This window comes from Carlito syrichta, unplaced genomic scaffold, assembly GCF_000164805.1.
Source record: "Carlito syrichta isolate Samal-C Ts95f unplaced genomic scaffold, Tarsius_syrichta-2.0.1 Scaffold314838, whole genome shotgun sequence".
Classification (NCBI taxonomy): Eukaryota; Metazoa; Chordata; class Mammalia; order Primates; family Tarsiidae; genus Carlito; species Carlito syrichta.
Window position 1 is genome coordinate 409,609 of NW_007258934.1, and position 20,646 is coordinate 430,254.

Below are 20,646 nucleotides of genomic sequence, written 5' to 3' on the forward strand. Positions count from 1 at the left end.
TCCCTTGACTTGAAGCTGGATATCAGGCTACCAGGACAACCTGGGTTAAGGGGACTCTCATGGATCTGCCCTGTTACCATGGCCCTCTGACCAAGCAAGACTGTGAGACCTTGCTGCTCAAGGAAGGAGTGGATGGCAACTTTCTGTTAAGAGACAGCGAGTCTATGCCAGGAGTCCTGTGCCTCTGTGTCTCGTGAGTAGCTATATGTGTGGAACCTTGCGTTGAATGTAGCAGTGACAGCCACATAGTAAGGGAATTCATATTCCTCAGTATTTCACGGAGACTTGCAGCCCCAATGAGAAGAGTGAGAAATCGTGGACACTGCCAGGAGAGGATGGAAGGAACGTGCTTGTCCATGCTCCTCCATTGCCCGGCTCTCCCTGGTGTAAAGGCCACAGCAGCAGACTTTGTAGCAGCAGCAGGGACGCGGGATGGAGGGAAGGGAAGGGTTGCAGGAGACAGGAGGTGAGGGGGATGGAGAGAAGGTTCGAATGTCCGAAAGGTCCTCTCTTCCAGAGGTCTATTTATTTGATATAGAAAAGACTAGGGGTCCTTTCTGAAACGTTAATTTGGAAGACTATTCTGCTGCATCCACTTGCAATACTTAAAATACTACTACTAATAAAACTAACATTTTGTTAGATTTGTGAAGGACTGCAGCATACATTGCTTCCTTTCATCCTTCTTTGGTCTATCAAGGCACGTCTAAGCAGTCGCCATTTTATAGGTAAGGAAACAGAGACCTGGGGTTCTCAAATGACTTATGTGTGTTAAACTCATTTGGCATCTCCAGAGTCTGAGTTAAATATGAACTCTCGGGTCATAGTATCAAAGATTCACTGCTGAAGAAGCTCATTTATGTCCAGTTTAGAAAGTAAACCTGAGCCGGGCTCGGTGGCTCAGCCTGTAATTCCATGCCTTTGGGAGGCTGAGGTGAGTGGATTGCCTGAGCCCGCGGGTTCGAGACCCGCCTGGGCAACTTGACGAGACCTCATCTCTACAATAAATCAAAAAAATTAGCCGGGCGTGGTAGCGCATGCCTGTAGTTCCAGTTACTTGGAAGGCTGAGGCGGAAGGATCACCGGAGCCCAGCAGGTCGAGGCTGCGGTGGCCGGGAGCGGCCACTGCACTCCAGTCTGGGCGACAGTGAGACTCCAACTCAAAAAAAAAAAAAAAAAAAGAAAGAAAGAAAGCCTGAACAGAAGTCACTGGAAACCTCCTATCTTTGTGTATTTTTCTCTTTGCAAAGTAGAAACCACGGAACCTTTTATTCTATTTGTAACAGAATTAAAACCCAAGTGTTTCTTATTTTAAAAAATTCAACAACACTTGTGAAAGCTTGGTTAGGAAGACTATTCAGGATCATCACAATAGGTATATGGATTACTTCAGTGAGTTCTTACTGTGCAGAAGAGGGATTAGGCTCAACTCCGAATACAGCATGGGCAAGTTGGAATTTATAGCCAAGGAGCAGAGTAGGGATAGAAAATTACTAAGAGGAAACATCAAGGATAAGGGGGATTCTGGCTAAATGAGCCTAATAGGATTCTAGCTGAAGACAGACCAGAATGATCAGACATCACCTGTGGGGTGGTGGAGGGTGAGGAACCTGATCCGATATCGAGGGTGATCAGATATCTACGTTGAGAGGTTCTTGCCAAACTGACTCCATAGGGTTTTTCACTAAAACCGAATTTTACAAAGAAGGGCATAGATGGGCCTAGGAGAAGATTCAAAAGCCTGACTGGTTGATGGTTGTTACTGATAAAATACATAGGGATATATTTCTTTCTTTAAATGGTACTGGGGATATAGGTTACCTTTCTCAGAATTATATTCACAGCACTGCTTAAAGAAAAAATATATCCCTGCGTATTCTGTTAGTGATGACAATCACATTTGTTTTTATAGCTCTCTAATTCTAAGAGGCACAGAAACTCATTCATACAGTGACAAGGATTCTTTGCTAGGCCAAACTTTAGTCTGTCTTCTGAACCTTCCCTTAGACCCATCTGTGTAGTTTCTTGTGAAATCCAGTTTTAGCAAAGAATCTGGCTACGTCAGTTTGTAACCTTTTGACCTATTAATATATAATTAAACTTATACTCTTCCCGATATAAAACCATCCTTGATTTCTTGGATTGGACCATACTTAATCATAGTGTATTTTCTCCTTAATGTGTAACTGCCTTCTACTTGTTAGTAGCTTATTTAAAGTTTTATTAAATAAAATCAGTCAGTGCGTGTGTCTTGTTTGGACACAGAAAAGAAACTATCAATGTCTAAAAATATACAAACACATTCTCTTGCCATTTTCATATACTGTTTAGCAATTAAAAGTTCCTCTTTGGGGAATTGCACATTTATATCCTTTTATTCTCTTGCCATTTTCATATACTGTTTAGCAATTAAAAGTTCCTCTTTGGGGAATTGCACATTTATATCCTTTTATTCATTTCTAGTTTGAGTCGTTTGTCTTTTTACTGATTTTTTTCCCCTAATTCTATATAAGAAGGTAAAACATTTTTTTCCCCAAAAAAGATATACTCACAAAAGGCACACATATAGACTGATTTCTTTTACTATCAAGTTTAAATAAGACTATTGAGAAACTGACAGAAAAAAATAAACCTCATTAAAAATTAACAGAAAAATGGGTAAAGTACAAGAGAAGTAGATAGGATATCTAGGTTGAGAAAAAAAATAAAACAGAAAGATGAGAAAGTCATCTCACTCATAATTAAAGGAATACAAATTAAAAGAATAATAAGATGCCATTTTGTCTATTCATTGGGCAAGAATTAAAACTATGAAAATACACAAAGATAACTTGGGTGCTGGGGAGCAGACACATGCACACACTGATGCAGCCTCTTTGGTCATGTAGTCAAAGCTTAAAATGCATGCATATAATTTTTGACCCCGAAATCTCACTAATAAAAATTTATCTTATAGTTATGACTGCACAAATATGTGCAAATTAGAAGTAGTCTAAATGTCCTTGAAAGGATAGTATTATACTATCCAGATATTAATCAGGTTGTATAAATTCATACATAGTATGAAAAAGCCTTCAAAATCTACTGTTGTTGAAAAAGACAATGGGTAACCTATGATACCATTTGTGTAAAAAAAAAACAACTTATGTCTATATACTTGCATAGTCATATGAAATTTCTAGAAGATATATAAAAAACTTATAATAGCAGTTACAGCTGGGCAATTTTACAACAGAGAGCTGGGAGAAGGGTGTTGGATTTATTCTATTCATTTGATAACAACTTTGCATGTTGACATGTTTTACATATGCATGTATTACTTTTGTAATTTAAAAAAATTTATAAAAGTGCTGTTAATTGCTACAATTAACACTGTACTAGGCTTAGGAAAATCCTAAGGAGATTCCAATAATGAACTTGAAATTTTTTTCGCGGAAGTCCAAATAAATAAATAAAACAAGAGTAAAGTACAAATTCCAGAAGGAACAGTGTTATACGATTTCAAAGACAGACGAGATGAGCAGGAAAACTTTCTTAGAGGAGGTAGTATTTGAGCTGAAACTTGAAGAGTGGATTAGCTTTGGTTACATGGAAATGGGGGGCATTTTAGGGAGGGGAGGAGGTAGAAACAGAAATCTAGAAGTAAGATATTTTAAGGCATATACAGTTCACACAGGGTTCTTGAAAAGTACATAGAAACCAGCTTTTTGGAAAAGTAGGTTGGAATAAGCTCATGGGGTTATAAAAGAATGATTCTGTAGATAATTGGGAAATATGGATGGTTTCTGAGCAGAGAAGTAACAAGACTAGGGTTGAGTGTGAAGAACTTCAGTGTGTTACAGAAACTATACTGAAGCGGAGAGGTGACGGCGACAGAGACTGTTGCATCTCTGGATGGGGGATGGCGAGGAACTAACTGTGGCGGGCCAAAAGCTGGGAAGGGAAAAAATGAGAAGGTACAGGGACAGACCTTGACCAGGATCTCAGGGCATTTGGTCTATACTGGGGTTCTCTTTGAAAAGAAATATTTATTCGCAATTGTTCTGCGGGGTATCAGATCAGCTTGTATATTCATCTAAAGCAAAGGTCGATGAGAAATGCTAAAAAGTGATGAAACCAAATCAATGGAAAGTAAAAAATAAAGATTTATGAAGTTCCTGCTCGTGATCACGCCTCACCATCCTCTCACCCATATCCCTGAAAGGCAGACAAAATCTCATGAGCCCTCAGGATTAAGACTCAGGTCAAGTGGCCACTGTGGTTACTTCATCATAGTCCTTGTGAAAACTTATCCTACAGAAAACTAGGGACTAATCAATTCCAGCTGTTCAACAATTACTGAAGGTCTCTCATATGCCAGGCACTGTGCGAGACATGTGGTTGATGCCTTTAACCTGGCTCAGAGCCTAGTGGGGAAAATACAGAAGTAAATGGACTCTAGGATGCGTGTGACAGCTGTCATGACTGGATTACTACTAGGGTACTTTGGAAGCTGAGAGTAAAGAGTGATTCTTTCATCCAGGAGTGGAGAGTCTGACGCTGGAGCTAAGACTTAGAGATTGAGTGGAACCTTTATTCATTCAACAAACATACACTTGTTGAATGAACACCTGTTCCAGGCATGGTCCTTACCATCGGTGCAACAGCAATCAATACTGCAGGCAAGCTTCCTGCCCTCATGAAGTTATATTCCAGTGAGAGGAGACAATAAGATGAAAACAAAACTTAGTCATGTGACAGAGAGGCTACTTTCCACTGGACACAGGAAAGCTTCCTTTGAAGAGATTCCATAAACCAATTAATGCTCTAAGATATAAAGCTATGTAAACAAAGCCAAAACTCCTATTATAACACAAGTGTTAGCCTGTTTGTCTTCACCTATGTAGAAAAAGTTACCATGTAGGTGTTGAGTATGAGCCAAACACTGTGCTAAGCATGTTATGTGTATTCTCACTTGATCTTAGCAAAGCCTGTGTAGTAGATGACATTATCTCTGTTTTGTGAAGGAAGAAACTGTAACTTCTATTTGATAACTTGCCCAAAACCAAACTGTTAATGTGTTATTTTGTTGTCTCTCTTACCAATGTCCCCACCTCCACTGAAATACATTCAAGGTAATCACCTTGGAACCATGTTAGAACGTGCCCAAGCAGGGGACTTGAGGACTTTGGCACTGGATCCTAACACGCATTGACCTTTTCTTGTTCACTGCACCAAAATGGCAATGTACTAACTTCCATGTGTTCTCAGACCTAAATGAAGACACTATGAAGAAAGCTAGAAGTAAAGAAAGGAAGTCACAGAGACGGATGCCCTAGCAGCATGTAGCACTGACCGGAGAGCTCTGTGGTAACCACAGACAGGAAATGTTATCTGATCTTATAATACGATAGCGCCTCTAGAAATTGCCAGTGTATAAAATGCTGCCTGTGTAGTGTGACTTTGTAAGAGTCAGGAACTCAAAACTAGGTCTGCCTTTGTAATCAATAGAATCAAAACAGAGCAGATATCAGGAGGTGCAAAGGATTCATTTGCTGATGTGGAGGGAAAGGAGGGGCATTCCTCGCCATGGGAAGGCTGGAGGTGAGAAGGACCCAAGCCCTAACCTACTGCACGTCCTTGTTAAGGAGAATATGGTCATATTGTTCTATTGCCCCAGAATCATTTACAACCCTCAGATTCTAAGATCTTTGGAAAAACTGTAGAGTTCAGAAAGAAAAGAAAAATATTCAAACATTTTTATTGCTTATAAAATCTTGGCGATTTCTTTCACCCGTGCCAGCTCTGCATGTCACCCTGTCTTTTCTCTTTTCTTTCTCTAATAAACTTGGAAAACTTAAAAAAAAAAAAGCTTAGTAAAAGTTTATTTTAGAAAAATAGAGATATAGAAGCAGAAATTATATATACCTCACCACTCAGAAATCACAATTTTTTGCTATTTCAGCCTATCAAGGATGCCAAAAAATGTATACACATTTGAAGAGATGTTATCTATGTGTTGCTTTTAGTTCACCATAATCCAAAGTGTCTGGATGCTGATGGTAACTACTTTGAGCATCTCTTGCAATTGCAGACGTCAAATGTGATTTGTATTCATCTTTTGTTATTGGTATATAATGAGTATTACAATCTTAACATGGTTTTTTCCTTTCTTAAAATGTGTATACATTTTTTAGCACCCTCTGTGTATCTCCTTAGACTGCATTCACGCATCTATAAGCAAATATATATGTACATAAATGGTTCATTATACTTCGTAGTTTGCAATCGTAGATATCTTTCCACTTCAACAAAAGCTGATACACACATCATTCTTTTATGACTACTTAATATTTTATTGATTGGATACATTATAATTTACACACAGCATACACTTATGTTATTTCCGATTTTTATTTCCAGTTTAGCCCAATGGACTAAGTGTAATTTGGGACAATTAACATTTTTGTATATCCATCTATGAAAGTCTCCCCAACTCTCTCCTTAGGATAAAATCATAGATGTTTTAAAATTTTCAAGCACACTGACAAATTAGTACCACAGAATGTTGTACCAACACACATTGCAATTAAGAGCAGTAAGAAGGCCAGAGGTCAAAAGTCTAAGACATCCTTTATTGGCCGGCTTTCCCGCTTGTGTCAGACGTGGAAAATTGCAAAACACGCCATTGACATTACAGGGCGTGGTCAATTTCATTTCCTTCAACTGATATTTTGAAGGTTACAAGTCTTCCCACACCAGTGGTGACAGCATGAGACCATTTACTAATCTGTGGACTGTTCATGAGTTGAGCAAGATCTCAGAGATCCGTGCACAGCACTTCACACCATGACCACTGCCAAGGGTAAACCACATTCAAAAGAGTAAAACAACTCAAAGTTATGTGGAAACTTAGGGAGACTATATTCTGGCCTTTCCAACAGTCAGCTGAGAATTTAATGCCGAAGACATTAAATTTTTTTTATAAGCCCAGTGTGTTTCTCACATCTTAAATGAGGTTGGAGGTTTTCACAGGATAAATAAAAAAGCAAACTCCACTGTGGGTCACTCCCACACTGAAGGCTGAGCAACCACACGTTAGCTGAGACCATAGCAGCAAACACAGGAAACGTTTTTTTTCCCCATTGAATGCCAAAACCGGCCTTACTCCCCCTCCCACCGGCCCCAGGGTCCCATCATCTGCTTTCTTGCACTATGTGTTCTAGATATTTCCCAGAATTTAATATAAATCAAACCATAAAGTCGGTAGTTTTTTTTTTCTTTTTGCCTGACTTCTTTTACTCAGAATAATTATTTTGGGATTTGATCATGTAATTGTATACATCAGTAGTTCATCCCTTTGTGTTGCTGAGTAGTATTCCATTCTGGGGACATATCACAGTCTGTTTACACATTCATAACTATGACAACTAAAATTGCTAGGAGTATTTGTGATTAAGTCTTTGTGTGGGCACACGCTTTCAATTCTCCTTGGTAAAATAATTAGGAGTGAGACAGCTGAGTCATTTAGATTTATTTTTAATTTTTAGAAACAGGGTCTGGCACTGTCACCCAGACTAGAGTTCAGGGGTGAGATCATAGCTCACTGCAACCTGGGACTCCTGAGCTCAAGGGATCCTCCTGCCTCAGCCTCCCAAGTAGCTGGGACTACAGGCGTGTGCCACCATGCCTGGCTAATTTTTTTATTTTTTTGTCGAGATGGGTATTTCACTATGTCTCCCAGGCTGATCTCAAACTCCTGGTCCCAAGCAATACTCCCGCCTACGCCTTCCAAAGTGCTGGGATTACAGACGTGAGACACCACACCTGGCCCTTAAATTTATCTTTTCTAAAACTACCAAACTCTTTTCCAAAGTGATTGTGCTATCTTGCCATTCTCACTGGCATTATATAAGAGTTCTGATTGCTCTACATCCTTATCAACATGTACAGTGGTCAGTCTTCTATGTTTTAACCATATTAATAGACGCATAGTGGTATCTCATTGTGTCTTGAATCCTTATTTCACTAGTGACTGATAATACTGAGTATCTTTTCATGTGCTTATTTGCCATCCATAACTTTTTGACAACAGTGGCTTTTATTTTATTTTAAAAACTTTATTGAAATCTAAGTAAAACAAACTACATATACTTACAGTATAAAATTTGACAAGTTTTATTTTATTTGATAGATAAAATTGTATGCATTTATTTTGCACAATGTGATGTTTTAAAAATACATATACATTGTGGAGTGGCTAAATCTAGCTAATTAACATATGCATTACTTCATAAATTTATCATTTTTGTGATGAGAACACTTGAAATCTCTTCTCAGTATTTTTCAAGAATATAGTATATTGTTATTAACTATAGTCACCATGTTGTACAACAGATCTCTTGTATTTATTTTTTTCCTGTCTAACTGAAATTTTATATCCTTTGACCAACATCTCTCCAATTCTCCTCCTCCCACCATGCCAGCCTAGTCACCACCATTCTACTCTCTGGTTTTATGGGATCAACGATTTTTAAATGCCACATATGAGTGAGATCATGCAGACGTCTTTCTGTGCTTGGCATATTTCATTTAGTATAATGTCCTCTAGATTCATCTACATTGTTGTAAATAACAGGTTTTTTTGTTTGTTTGTTTTTAATTGGAGTCTCACTCTGTCACCCAGGCTGGAGTGCAGTGGCACACTCACGGCTACCACAGCCATGATCCGCTGGGCTCAGGTGACCTTTCAGCCTCAGCCTTACAAGTAGCTGGAACTACAGGCACATGTCACCATGCCCAGCTAAAATAACAGGATTTCATTTTTTGTGAATGAATAATATTCCACTGTGTGTGTGTATGTGTGTGTACATACCATTTTCTTTATCCACTCATCTGTTAATGGATACTCAGGTTGATTCCATATCTTGTCTGTTGTGAATAGTGCTGCAATAAACATGGGCGTGCAGATATCTCTTCAACATACTGGATTTATTTCCACTCGATATATACCCAGTAGTGGGATTGCTGGATCATATGATAATGCTAGGTTTCATGTTTTGAGGAACCTACTGTTTTCTATAATGGCTATGCTAATTTACATTTCCACTAACATCATACAAAGTTTCCCTTTTCTCCACATCTTCTCCAACACTTATCTTTTGTCTTTTTGCTAACAGTCATTCTGGCAGATGTGAAATAATATCGCTCTGTGGTTTTAATTTGCATTTCTCTGATTAGTGACTTCGAGAATTTTTCACATATGTGTTGACCATTTGTATGTCTATGCAGATCCTTTGTCCATTTTTAATCCAGTTTTTTTTCTTGCTATTAATTCATTTGGGTTCTTCACATATTTTGGATATTAATCCCTTATCATATTTATGGTTTGCAAATATTTTCTCATACTCTGGGTGCTGTCTCTTCACTTTATTGTTTCCTTTTCCAGGCAGAAGCATTTTAGTTTGATTTAATTCCATTTGTCTTTATTTGTTTTTGTTGCCTGTGCTTTAGGGGTCATATCCAAAAATCACAGGTCAGACCAACTTCATTCAATTTGCTATAAAGTCCATGATTTTGTTCTTTATTTCTACATAGTACTCCATTATGTATATGTACCACATTTTCTTTATTCGGTCCACTTTCAATGGCCAATAGGGTTGGTTCTATGTTTTTGCTGTTGTGAATGGTGTGGCAATAAACATGATGCAGCTGTCTTTTTTATAGAACAATTTGTGTTCCCCCAGGTATATTCCCAGAAGAGGGATCACTGAATGGTATGGAAGGCCAATTTTTAGTTCTTTTAGAAATCACCACACGGCTTTCCATAGAGGTTAAACTAGCTTGCACTCCCACCAACAGGGTAGGAGTGTTCCTTTTTATCCACACCCGTGCCAGCATCTGTTATTTTTTTATTTGTTAATGATAGCAATCCTTGTGTTAGGTGGTATCTCATCATAATTTTGATCTGCATTCCTCTGGTGATTAGTGAGGCTGAGCAATTTTTCATGTGTCTGTTGGCTGCTTGTATGTTATCTTCTGAGAAGTATCTGTTCATGTCCTTTGCCCACTTTTTAAGGGAGTTGTTTATTTTCCTTTCTTTTTGAGTTCCTTATAGAACCTTATAGATGTTATGACTTTGTCATATGTGCAATTTGCAAATTTTTTTCCCATTCTGTGGGTTGTCTCTAAGTTCTTGATGGTTTCTTTTGGTGTGCAATAGCTTTTTAATTTGATGAAGTCCCATTTGTCTATCATAGCTTTTATGGAATTCGCTTTTGGAGACTTAGTCAAGAATTTTTTGCCTACTCTGATGTATATAAGGGTGTTCCCTATGTTTTCTTCTAGGATACTTATGGTTTGAGGTTTTACGTTTAGGTCTTTGATTCATTTTGAATTAACTTTTTTTTTTTTTTTTGAGTTGGAGTCTCACTCCATCGCCCAGACTGGAGTGCAGTGGCCGCTCCTGGCCACCGCAGCCTTGACCCGCTGGGCTCCGGCGATCCTTCCACCTCAGCCTTCCAAGTAGCTAGAACTACAGGCGCGCGCTACCATACCCGGCTAATTTTTTGATTTATTGCAGAGATGGTCTCGCCAAGTTGCCCGTTGAATTAACTTTTTATATGGTGATAGGTAGGGGTCCAGTTTCATTCTTCTGCTTGTAGTTAGACAGTTTTCACAGCACCATTTGCTAAATATAATCTCCTTTCTCAAGTAGTTGTTATTGGTGGTTTTGTCAAAGATGAGTTGGTTGAGATACCATGTTTTTGCTTCCAGAATCTCTGTCCTGTTCCATTGGTCTGTGTGCCTATTCCTGTACCAATATGTCTGGAAGTGTGATGCCTCCCACTTTGTTCCTTTTGCTGAGGATTGTTTTGGCTATTCATGCTCTTTTTGGTTTCCATATGAATTTCTGTATTGTAGTTTCCAAGTTTGTTTGTGTCATCCTTGATTTCTTTGAGCAACGTTTTGAAGTTCTCATTGTAAAGGTCTTCCACTTCTCTGGTTAGATGAACGCCAAAGTCTTTCTTTTTGGGTGTGTGGCTATTGTGAATGGGATTGTGCTTTTTATGTGGTTTTCTGCCTACTTGTTGCTGTTGTGTAGAAATGCAACTGTCTTTTGCACATTGGTTTTGTACTTCGAGACTTTATCAAAGTCATTTATCAGAGCAGGAGGCTTTTGACAGGTATAGAATCATATAATCTGCAGAGAGGGATAGCGTCACTTCCTCTTTTCCTATTTGGATACCCATACTTTCCTTCTCTTATCTGATTGCTCTAGCTAGGACTTTTAGCACTATGTTGAACAGGAGGGGTGAGAGTGGGCATTCTTTCTCCAGTTTCCGTTTTCAAGGGAAATGCTTCCAACTTCTGCCCATTGAGCAAAATGCTGGCTATGGAGTTATCATAGATGACTCTCACTGTTTTGAGGAACGTTCCTTCTATGCGTAAGTGCTCAAGGATTTTTATCAAGAAGGGGTGCTGCATTTTTCAAATGCTTTTTCTGCATCTAATGATATAATAATTTGGCTCTTGGTTTTACATATGTTAATATACTGAATTACATTAATGGTCTTGTGAATGTTGAACCAGCCCTGCATCTCAGGAATGAAGTCCACCTGGTCATGGTGGATGATCCTTAAGATGTGCTGTTGGATTCAATTTGTTAGAATTTTGTTTAAAATATTTGTGTCTATGTTCATCAAGGAGATTGGCCTGTAATTCTCTTTCCTTATTGGGTCTTTGCCAGGTTTGGGTATCACAGTATGATGTTAGCTTCATAAAATGAGTTGGGGAGAATGTCATCATTCTCAATTGCCTAGAATATTTTCAATAAGGTTGGTATCCGCTCCTTCTTCTTTTTTTTTAAGCAGGATTTATTGAGAGGACAGAAAAGCTCCCACAGTGGGAGGTTGAGAGGGTTGCCCTCAGCTCCTTCTTTTATGTCTTGTAGAATTAAACTGGGAAGCCATCTGGCCCGGGGCTTTTACTGGTGTGGAAGAGTCTTATGACTGAGTCAATTTCCTGGATTGCTATCAGTCTGTTTAGAGTTTCCAGTTCTTCTTGTTTTAACCTTGGAAAGTCATGGGATGTCAGAAAGTCCTCCATTTCTTTTAGGTTTTCTAGTATATTTTCATACAGGTGTTTATAGTAATCGCTGATAATCTTTTGAAAACCTTCAGGGTCAGTTGCAACTTCACCTTTTGTGTTTCTATTTGTGTTTATTTGTACTTTCTCCTCTTTTTTTTAGTCAGTCTGGCTAGGGGCTCATCAACCTATTTGTCCTTTCAGAGAACCAGCTTTTTATCTTGTTGATTCTTTCTCTGATATTTTTGTCAGCTATATCCTGAGATTGTGATTTTATCTTGGTGAACTGAATTCTTCTGCTGAAGTTAGGATTTAGATGATCTTGCCTTTCCAGCTCCCTTAGGTGTGATGTTAGGCAGATTACTTGTGAACTTTCTGCTTTCTTGATGTGTGCATGCAATGCTATGAATTTTCCTCTTAACACTGATTTCATGTCATCTTAGAGATTCTGATGTGTGTTTGTTGTCATTTGTTTTCAGGAATTTTTGTATTTCTTTCTTGATTTCTGTGTTTACCCAGAAGTCGTTCAGCAGTATGTTGTTTTGTCTTTGTCTAGTTTGATTTGGGAATCTTGTTGGTGGTGATGTTTATTTTTATTCTACTGTAATATAAGATGCAAGGGATTATTTTGATCTTTTGAAATTTGTTCATGCTTGATTTATGTCCAAGAATGTGATCGATCTTGGAGTATGTTCCATGTGTTGATGAACAGAATGTATACTCTGTTGATGTTGGGTGCAGTGTTCTGTAGATGACTATTAAATCCATCTGATCAAGTGTCAAGTTGAGGTTCTGAATGTCCATGTTGGTTTTTGCCTCGATGATCTACCTAAACCTGTTAGTGGGGCATTTAGGTCTCAAACTTTGATTGTGTGAGGGTCAATGTCCTCTCCTAGTTTACTTAGTAGTTATTTTATAAAATATGGTACTCCTGTGTTAGGTGCATATATGTTTAAAATGGATATTTCTTGTTGCTGTCATTAGCTATTTATCATTATGTAGTATCCTTTTTAATTGATGGTTTGAAGACTGCTTTGTCTGATATCAGAATAGCTACCATTGTCCATTGTTCTCTTCTGTTTTCCATTTACCTGAAAAATCATTTTACAAGCTCCAACTTTGAGCCCAAGAGGGTGTCCTGGAGGCAGCAAGTTGTTGGATCATATTTCTTTAACCAGTTTTCCACTATATGTCTCTTCAGTGGCTCATTTAGACCATTCACATTCAAATTGATTATTGAAATGGGAGAGTTTATCCTTTTCATAGGGCTCTTATGAGGTTGCCTGTCACCATGCCCTGCTCAGGACTCCTCCTTCATGGCAATGAAATTCACGTGTAGTAAGGAGGGGGTGAACCAACTCAAAACATCTTAGGCCCACTCACCCACTTTTTTTCACCAGGCAGGACTTCAGTTCTTGTACAAGCCTGGTACACAGCAGGGGATAGGGTGCCCAGATTCCCACATCTACTGTCACCTTCTTGTCTCTATGTGTTCAAAGAGACATTTGCTGTGTGCAGGGGTGTTTCACCCATTCAAAAGTGTTTGAGGTGTTTCCCTCTATCAATGGTTGAGTCCTTATTATCTGCTGTGCTTGGGATGAGAGGCCCGATCTGCTGCTCCACAATGGCCATTTTTCCATATTATTTCAGCACAAGTTATTGAGGAAGTTGTTCTTTCCCCATTGTGTGTTCTTGGACCCTTTGTCAAAAATCAATTGACAGAAAATGCATGGGCATACATTTTCTTTGATGAAGTATCTGTTCAAATATTTTGTGTATTTTAAAATTAGATTATTTATTTTGTTTTTATTGATTTGCAATAATTATTTGCAGATTTTTAAACAATATATTTCAAATAACAGAGATTTTTAATGTTAACGAAGCTCAATTTACTTATTTTGTCTTCTATGGATCGTGCTTTTGGAGTGGCATCTAATAAATAATCCACCTACTTTGGGATTGGTTGAATATTTTTTATATTTCTAAATTATCTCTTTTTAGGGCTTGCTAGCTATAATTCTTTGATTTTTAGTAGCTTATTTAGTACTTATACTATAAATGTTTAACTTATAGCCTATATTTGAGTAATATTACACCACTTCACTGATAAGAACCTTATAATATCCTTTAATTTCTCCCACACTTCACTCAAGTCTTTATTATTATTATCATACATCTTATTTCAATATATTTTAGAGCTAAGAGAAAAAACTAGAGATAATTACCAAGACCATGAAAGTCGTAAACTCTCTCTTCTTATCCTCTTTGCAAGACCTCAGACTTTCATCACTAGAATGAGCCAAAACTCTGTTTTTTTCAAATTCCCACAGATGAGAGGGTCTGAAAATGATTAGTGTTATGTTTCAAATGTTCCCTTCAAGAATCATGTAGAAATAAAATTGTTATTGTAATAGTGTTAAGGGGTGGAACCTTTAAGAGGTGATTAAAGGCAGAGCCTTAATGTCTAGATTAATGCTGTTATCTCAAGAGTGGGTTGGTTATCAAGAAAGTGAACTCCTGATAAAATAATACATTTGACCCCCATCTTTCTGTCTTACATGTGCTCACTTGCCTTTACCGTGTGTCATGATGCTGCAGGAAGGCCCTCACCAGATGCAGCCCTTTAATCTTGGACTTCTCAGCCTCTAGAACTATGAGCTGAATACACTTCTGTTGTTTATAATTTACCCAGTCTGTAGTATTCTGTTATAACAGCAGAAAATGAATTAAGAGAGTTTCTTTTTAGGATTTAAGATGAACAAAGGTATTACATACAAAATATAATGATAGGTGTTACTTATATTTGTATAGAAGAATATTATTACTCACAAGTCATCTTTCCACAGGTTTAAAAAATTAGTCTACACATACCGAATCTTCAGAGAGAAACATGGGTATTATGAGATACAGGTAAGAACATATGAGGACTCCTGCAAAAACAAAAAGTTGGGGGAGGAGAACCTGAGATCATCTCTTAAACCTGAGATGTGACCATGTGAAAGCATTCTAAAAAGGACTGTGAAAAGTTAAGAGTCAGATCAATAGTTAACCTGGTCTTTCTCTGAGAGAAATAGGAAGGCACTAGGGTTGGGTTCCTCTTTTGAATAAAATCCTGGCCATTATTCAATTCTGGGAGGTATTCAACTCCAATGGTCAAATGCACCAACCTGGACACCAAGCAAAACCACTGTTGAATCTAAATACTAAACAATAATGTAGGGTGGAAGTGGAAAGGGAAGGTGGGGAGAGGTCAAGTGTTTAGCAAGTCGAGTATACCCCATAGTTGTATGAAAATAAAAAATTTCAGACAGCTGGAAGTCAGGAATTTGTTTAATTTCTCTGGTTTACTGGGAGCTAAGCAGAAAAACCTTTTGCTCCTTTTGAATTTAGTTCTCTGGCTTAGAAAGTAGCATATAATAAGCATTACTGAATTTTAATTACTAACAGAGAACCCTGAAATAATCTTTCTGAAACACTTGCATACAAGGTTAAGCAGGCTACAAGCTTTCTCATAATCTTCAATATGCTAACGTTTACTATGAATATCTGAAAGGGACTAGAATATACAATGATCTCCAAAACCCATATATCTCACTTTTGTTTTGCTTAGAAGACATTATTGAGGCTGTTGATGAAATTTGAATACCATAAATGTAAACTCTGAATGAGATTAGCAAATAGTACTACATCAAGATTAATCTGATTTAACCATTGTAGTACAGTTTGTAATGACCTTACATTTTAGGAAATACTGAAGTATTTAGAGTTGAAGGGCTATCATGTCTGCTACTTAACTCTAAAAACAGTTTTAAAAAAGAGTATCTATACATATATGTACATGTGAGAAACAGTTCCTTCTTAAATAGAAAGTAGATGTTATACATATATTATTAGAAGGAGATAATAAAAACCACATATAATAAAATGTTAACATTTGGGGTGCAGGTGAAGGATTTATATGGATTTTTTTCTTTTTACTATTTTTGCAACTTTGCTGTGTCTGAAATAATTTCAAGATAGAATGTCTTCTAAAAAGCAATTTATTTTAAAACACCTTTTTTCTTTACTGTGTATATTATACTTTGGGAAATTCTGGAGAATTCCTCAGTACCTTGCTTTGTCTCTTATCTGGACAAAACAGAGGCATCCAAATTAGTTATCACTTAGACACCAAGGGGCATTTCACTGAGGAAAAGACCTGCACTCAGAAGCCTGGCAAGGATGACGCTTTGGGTTGAGATGACTGCATTGAAGAGACCTCCCTGCAGATGACTTCAATGTCAGCCGGCATGGAGCATGGAGGTCAACCAGACCGCACATCAGAAAACCTTCTGATTTCCTCCCTGCTCTGCAGTCCCACATGGTGACCATATGAGAATCACAGTGACGATCAAGGAAACCAAATACATAAGAGCGGTGGGAGAAACATCTTTTTGTTTTAAAATGATTTCTATAAGGTTAGATTAGGAAATCATACTTGGTTTATAGCTGGTAAACAGAAAACAACTATGTGCAATTTAACTGAGTCATGCTGATATTTCTACTTTCAAATTAAATTGGAACTGTTTCTCACTGGGAGATTCTGAATTCATTAGGTATATAAATTGTATATTTTACATTTCCTGTCAGAAGTCCACTTCTGTTAGTCTTCTAAGATAGCAAAGCCTGCTAGCAGGGCACAGAGACTGACATGAGCTCTTACAGGGGGATCCGTCACAGTGTATCTATAAGAACTTCTCCACACAAGCTGGCCAAGGATGAGGTCACTGGATACTGCTGGCTGAGTTGGGGATTCCTTGATTACAAATCCTCTTTACTCAGAGTAGCTCAAGTCAGAGGTTAGTCTTAAAAACAAGAGTTTCTGTGAATTGCAAGTGGCATGAGCTCTTAAGCATGAGCTGCTGGCCACATTTGTTTGTCAGTTCACAGAGGCAGCCCTGAAAACCACTGTTTTAGAGAAGCATGGCATTTCACACACAACTGCACGATGATGAGTGATCTCCTTTCTTGTACTTTTGCAGACTGTGGAAGGTGCTCCAAAGCAGATCTTTCCGAATCTCAAGGAATTAATTTCCAAATTCAAAAAGCCAAATCAAGGGCTGGTGATTAACCTTTTAAACCCAATAAAGAGAACCAGCCCCTGCCTGCGATGGAGAAGTTCGAAATTAGACTTGGAAGCCATTTATGGTAAGACCGCTCACATGGGGGTGGGTAAAAGGAAACTTAATCCCATTTCCACCAATGGCCTACTTTGTAGAATCAATACACATAAATTCCCTTTTCTACAACAGCATCTCTAAAAGCTTTATCCTCCTAAAACCAATTTCCATTTTGCTGAGAAGTGGTGTCTTCTAGCCCCTGAAGATGGCCAAGACATGGAGCTTTCTGTGCTGGGATAGCCAGGATAGCAAGAGCCATTCTGGGCAAACAGCTGACTTCAAATTCACTCTCTGACCTTATGAAGACTACTCTGTTTTGGTAATAAATGAGCAAACAGGCAGATTTTCAAATGAGAAAATCACTTCAGCCCCTCTACCCCTTCCCTAAGACCTACCCTGTCACATTTTGCTCAATATTCACTATGCATTCCCTTATGAAGTGTTAGGTGTCAAATTATTTTGGATATATCCCTAAAGGTATTAAGCCAAGGTGGAAAATGAGACTTGGCCAGTACATGTGAATGCAGAGAATCCATGCTGAGGCCTCTCCAATTCTATCGCAAGCAGCTACTTTTGCTTATCTACACCCTTGAAACGTGCTCTCAAACAATAATTTAGCTGTCAGTTGCAATGTTGTTTGAACTGAACTCAGACTTCCAGAGACATTTAGGGTTTAGTCCCATTTTCCCATGTTGGAATGTGTGGTTATGAAAGGGACTGCAGTATCAGTGGGCTGGTGACACGACGAGAACAGATGTGCTCACTAGGGAGGAGGACAGAGGACAAAGCTCTGAGGGGGCCACAACTATTCCAACACCCTGTATACTCTGGGTGCAGCAAAGTCACCCTTTGGGCTGCCATTGCCAACTTCTCACTTCCCCAGTAAGGCTAAGCATGGAGTTTCAATGATTAAACTAAGCCCTCTCTCCATTACCATTGCTTCTGTGTCCCCACTCGCCCCCATGTGGAGGAGTGTGCACCCATGCAAGCACACACTTTCTGTAGACCCAGCTGCAGATGTCGTCCCATGGCTGCTTTTCCCCAAAACTCAGAGAATACAAAGGATGAAATGTGGCAGAGCTAGAAACCCAGGAACCTACCCGCGCTGCAGCCCCTAGACAAACCCAGATGAGTTACTGGCACTGGTTGGGTGGTGGTGGTATTTGTCTCAGTGATGATAAAATAACCTCAAATCCCAAGAGGAAAACCCTCAGAGATCTTTCCCAAGAACTGGAAATGAGTCTTACCATGCCAACTTTCCATGCAGGGCTAGTGCTGGCAGAGTGAGCTCCCTAATCCTCAGCTATCAAAGAAGAAGAAGGCCTCACCTTCTTCCTCCCCTCTCTCCCCTTTGCCTCCTCAGAACAGGCTTCATATGTTCTTACTCTGAAGGAGGCTCAGGGTTTTTTGCTGGTTACTGGAGACTCCTTGTGCTGAAAACGCTCAGGTTTGACTTACAAAGAATGGGATGCCCCATTTTGTCAGAAGAACTCCCTATGGTACCCCAACCTTTAGAGATGTGACTTTGATGTGGTATCAAGATCGCTCTGGGTCTGGAGAGAGGTCTTCTTTCCCTCGAGTGGGGTTGGTTTGTTGTGACTTCTGGGTGTGGAGCGTCACGGCTGATCTCCTGCTTTTTTCTGCCAGAGAACAGTGCTGATGACTATGTGGATGTCTTGCCTTGAAGATAAGGACAATGGACAAAGCACGCTGGAGAAGAGATGGGTGACGGCTCTCACCGTGACCCACTTCTGCAGGTGTGGGTCTAGAATACCAAGCTCTAGTGGACAATTCACTCTCCTGGTCTGGGTAACTGAAGATGTTGTGTCCACCAGAGTCGCGGGTCACTCCCTCATCCCTGCCTCCCAGGAACACCCGGAGCAGTTTCAAAGTGTCTCTTCATTCTCACTCTTCTTCCCTGGAATGTGACAGCCTGCGTCTTTTCTCCTTGACTTGTTAGTTACCACTATTGTACTATGGTTGACACCCTCCTTCCAACCATGCAGCCAGAGAGACAGCTTCCTAGAGGAGGGCACACTTGGCAGCAAGTTTGAAGTCCTGGGTTCCAGTCCTGTGGTGATGTGACTTAAAGAAACTTCTTCCCTTCTCTAGGTCTCAGCTTCTTTGTATATAAAATAAGCGGTCAGGCGGGGTGGAAGATACTGCCCCAGTCCTCTGTTGAGACCAGTCGTGTAAGGTGGAGTCAGGGAATCTGGGAATGATGGAGACGCATACGGGATAAGATGGGGGTCAGAGCCTCAGCCTCCCTGCCTGGACCTCTCTCGGTCATGGTGAGAGTCTTGACCCACTCCTGCACCTTTTTCCCTGCCTAGGCTACTTTTCTTCTAGTTCTTCTTTCTAACCTTAAACTTCCTGCCAAACATCGCCCCGGACACACTTTCTCCCTGATTTTACCTGATTCTGCTTATGCACCAACCGTTTTCAGCAGCATGAATGTGGTTCTGTGCGGTGATATGAAGACCTTCAAAATACCCTGTGATGGGTGACTTCTATTCCCAACTAGGTCCCAAGTATCGTCAAAGCAAGGCCAGGTCTTCCCTGTATCCTCCGGAGTGTGTAGAAATACGTCCTGCACGGAGCTGTGCCCAGTGCTTATGAATTATTGACTGGAAGCACATTTCTGAAGGGGGTTTATTGAATTGGTTTCGAAGGCCCCTTGAAGTTTTCTGCTAGTTCCAAATGTTCATTAGGACTTGGTCTGTTCGGAATGTACCAGACTCTGTGTCCTTTCTCTTGCCCATCTTTCAACTGTAGTGACTCCTTTCACCCCACTGGTTTCATCTTCCAAGTTATGAAAGAGAGGAGCTCTAGAATGATCAGTAACATGAACAGACATTGTGGATGGAGCCCCAAAGTGTGGAACCTCGGGAGCGTAGGGGTCACAGCAACCCATGGCTACTACGTAATGTAGGTAGGACAAGTGTCCTCTCTTATTTTTCAAAACCGACTCAACTGTTCATGGACTTTGATGCCTCCAGAGCCATTTTAGGATAAATCTGTTAAGTTGATCAGAACCTCTGGCTGGAATGTTGAATTACCTTGCAAAAAATTTGTAAATGAAAGAGAACTGATATTCCTGGGATGTTTTCCCTTGCATAAACATGCCACATCCGTTTTCTCAGGCCATCCTTTTTGTCTTTTAGTAGAGTCATAAATTTTCAAAACAGAAGTCTTGTATATTCTGTAAGATTAATTCCTAACTATTTTTAGTTGTTATAAATGATATCTTATGTATCTATATCTAATAGGCTATAGTGGTAGGACATTTTACTCTCTCATTAGGTATAATAGTGTATCTATTGATTCTATTGTGTTCTATGTAAATGGTTTTGCCAGTTGTAAATAATAGTATTTCATTCTCTTTTCTTTCAGTGCTTATGCTTACTTGTTTCTTATGTTT

The 20,646-nt window shown here is 39.2% G+C and overlaps 1 protein-coding gene across 1 annotated transcript; it reads left to right on the forward strand.

Moving 5' to 3' along the window:
• Positions 1-59: 59 nt before the first annotated feature.
• SH2D1B (SH2 domain containing 1B) lies at positions 60-18,910 on the forward strand. The gene is made up of 4 exons (XM_008072065.1): positions 60-193; positions 14,913-14,976; positions 17,088-17,253; positions 18,873-18,910. The coding sequence occupies exons 1-4, from the start codon at positions 60-62 to the stop codon at positions 18,908-18,910; spliced, it is 402 nt and encodes a 133-aa protein (XP_008070256.1).
• The last annotated feature ends 1,736 nt before the right edge of the window (positions 18,911-20,646 follow it).

Bases quoted from the DNA above. Each gene is read 5' to 3' on its own strand.
- SH2D1B (XM_008072065.1), top strand. From the start codon at position 60: ATGGATCTGCCCTGTTACCATGGCCCTCTGACCAAGCAAGACTGTGAG. The intron at 14,977-17,087 runs GTAAGAACATAT...GTACTTTTGCAG, and splicing joins ATGGGTATTATGAGATACAG to ACTGTGGAAGGTGCTCCAAA. The intron at 17,254-18,872 runs GTAAGACCGCTC...TTTTTCTGCCAG, and splicing joins AGACTTGGAAGCCATTTATG to AGAACAGTGCTGATGACTAT.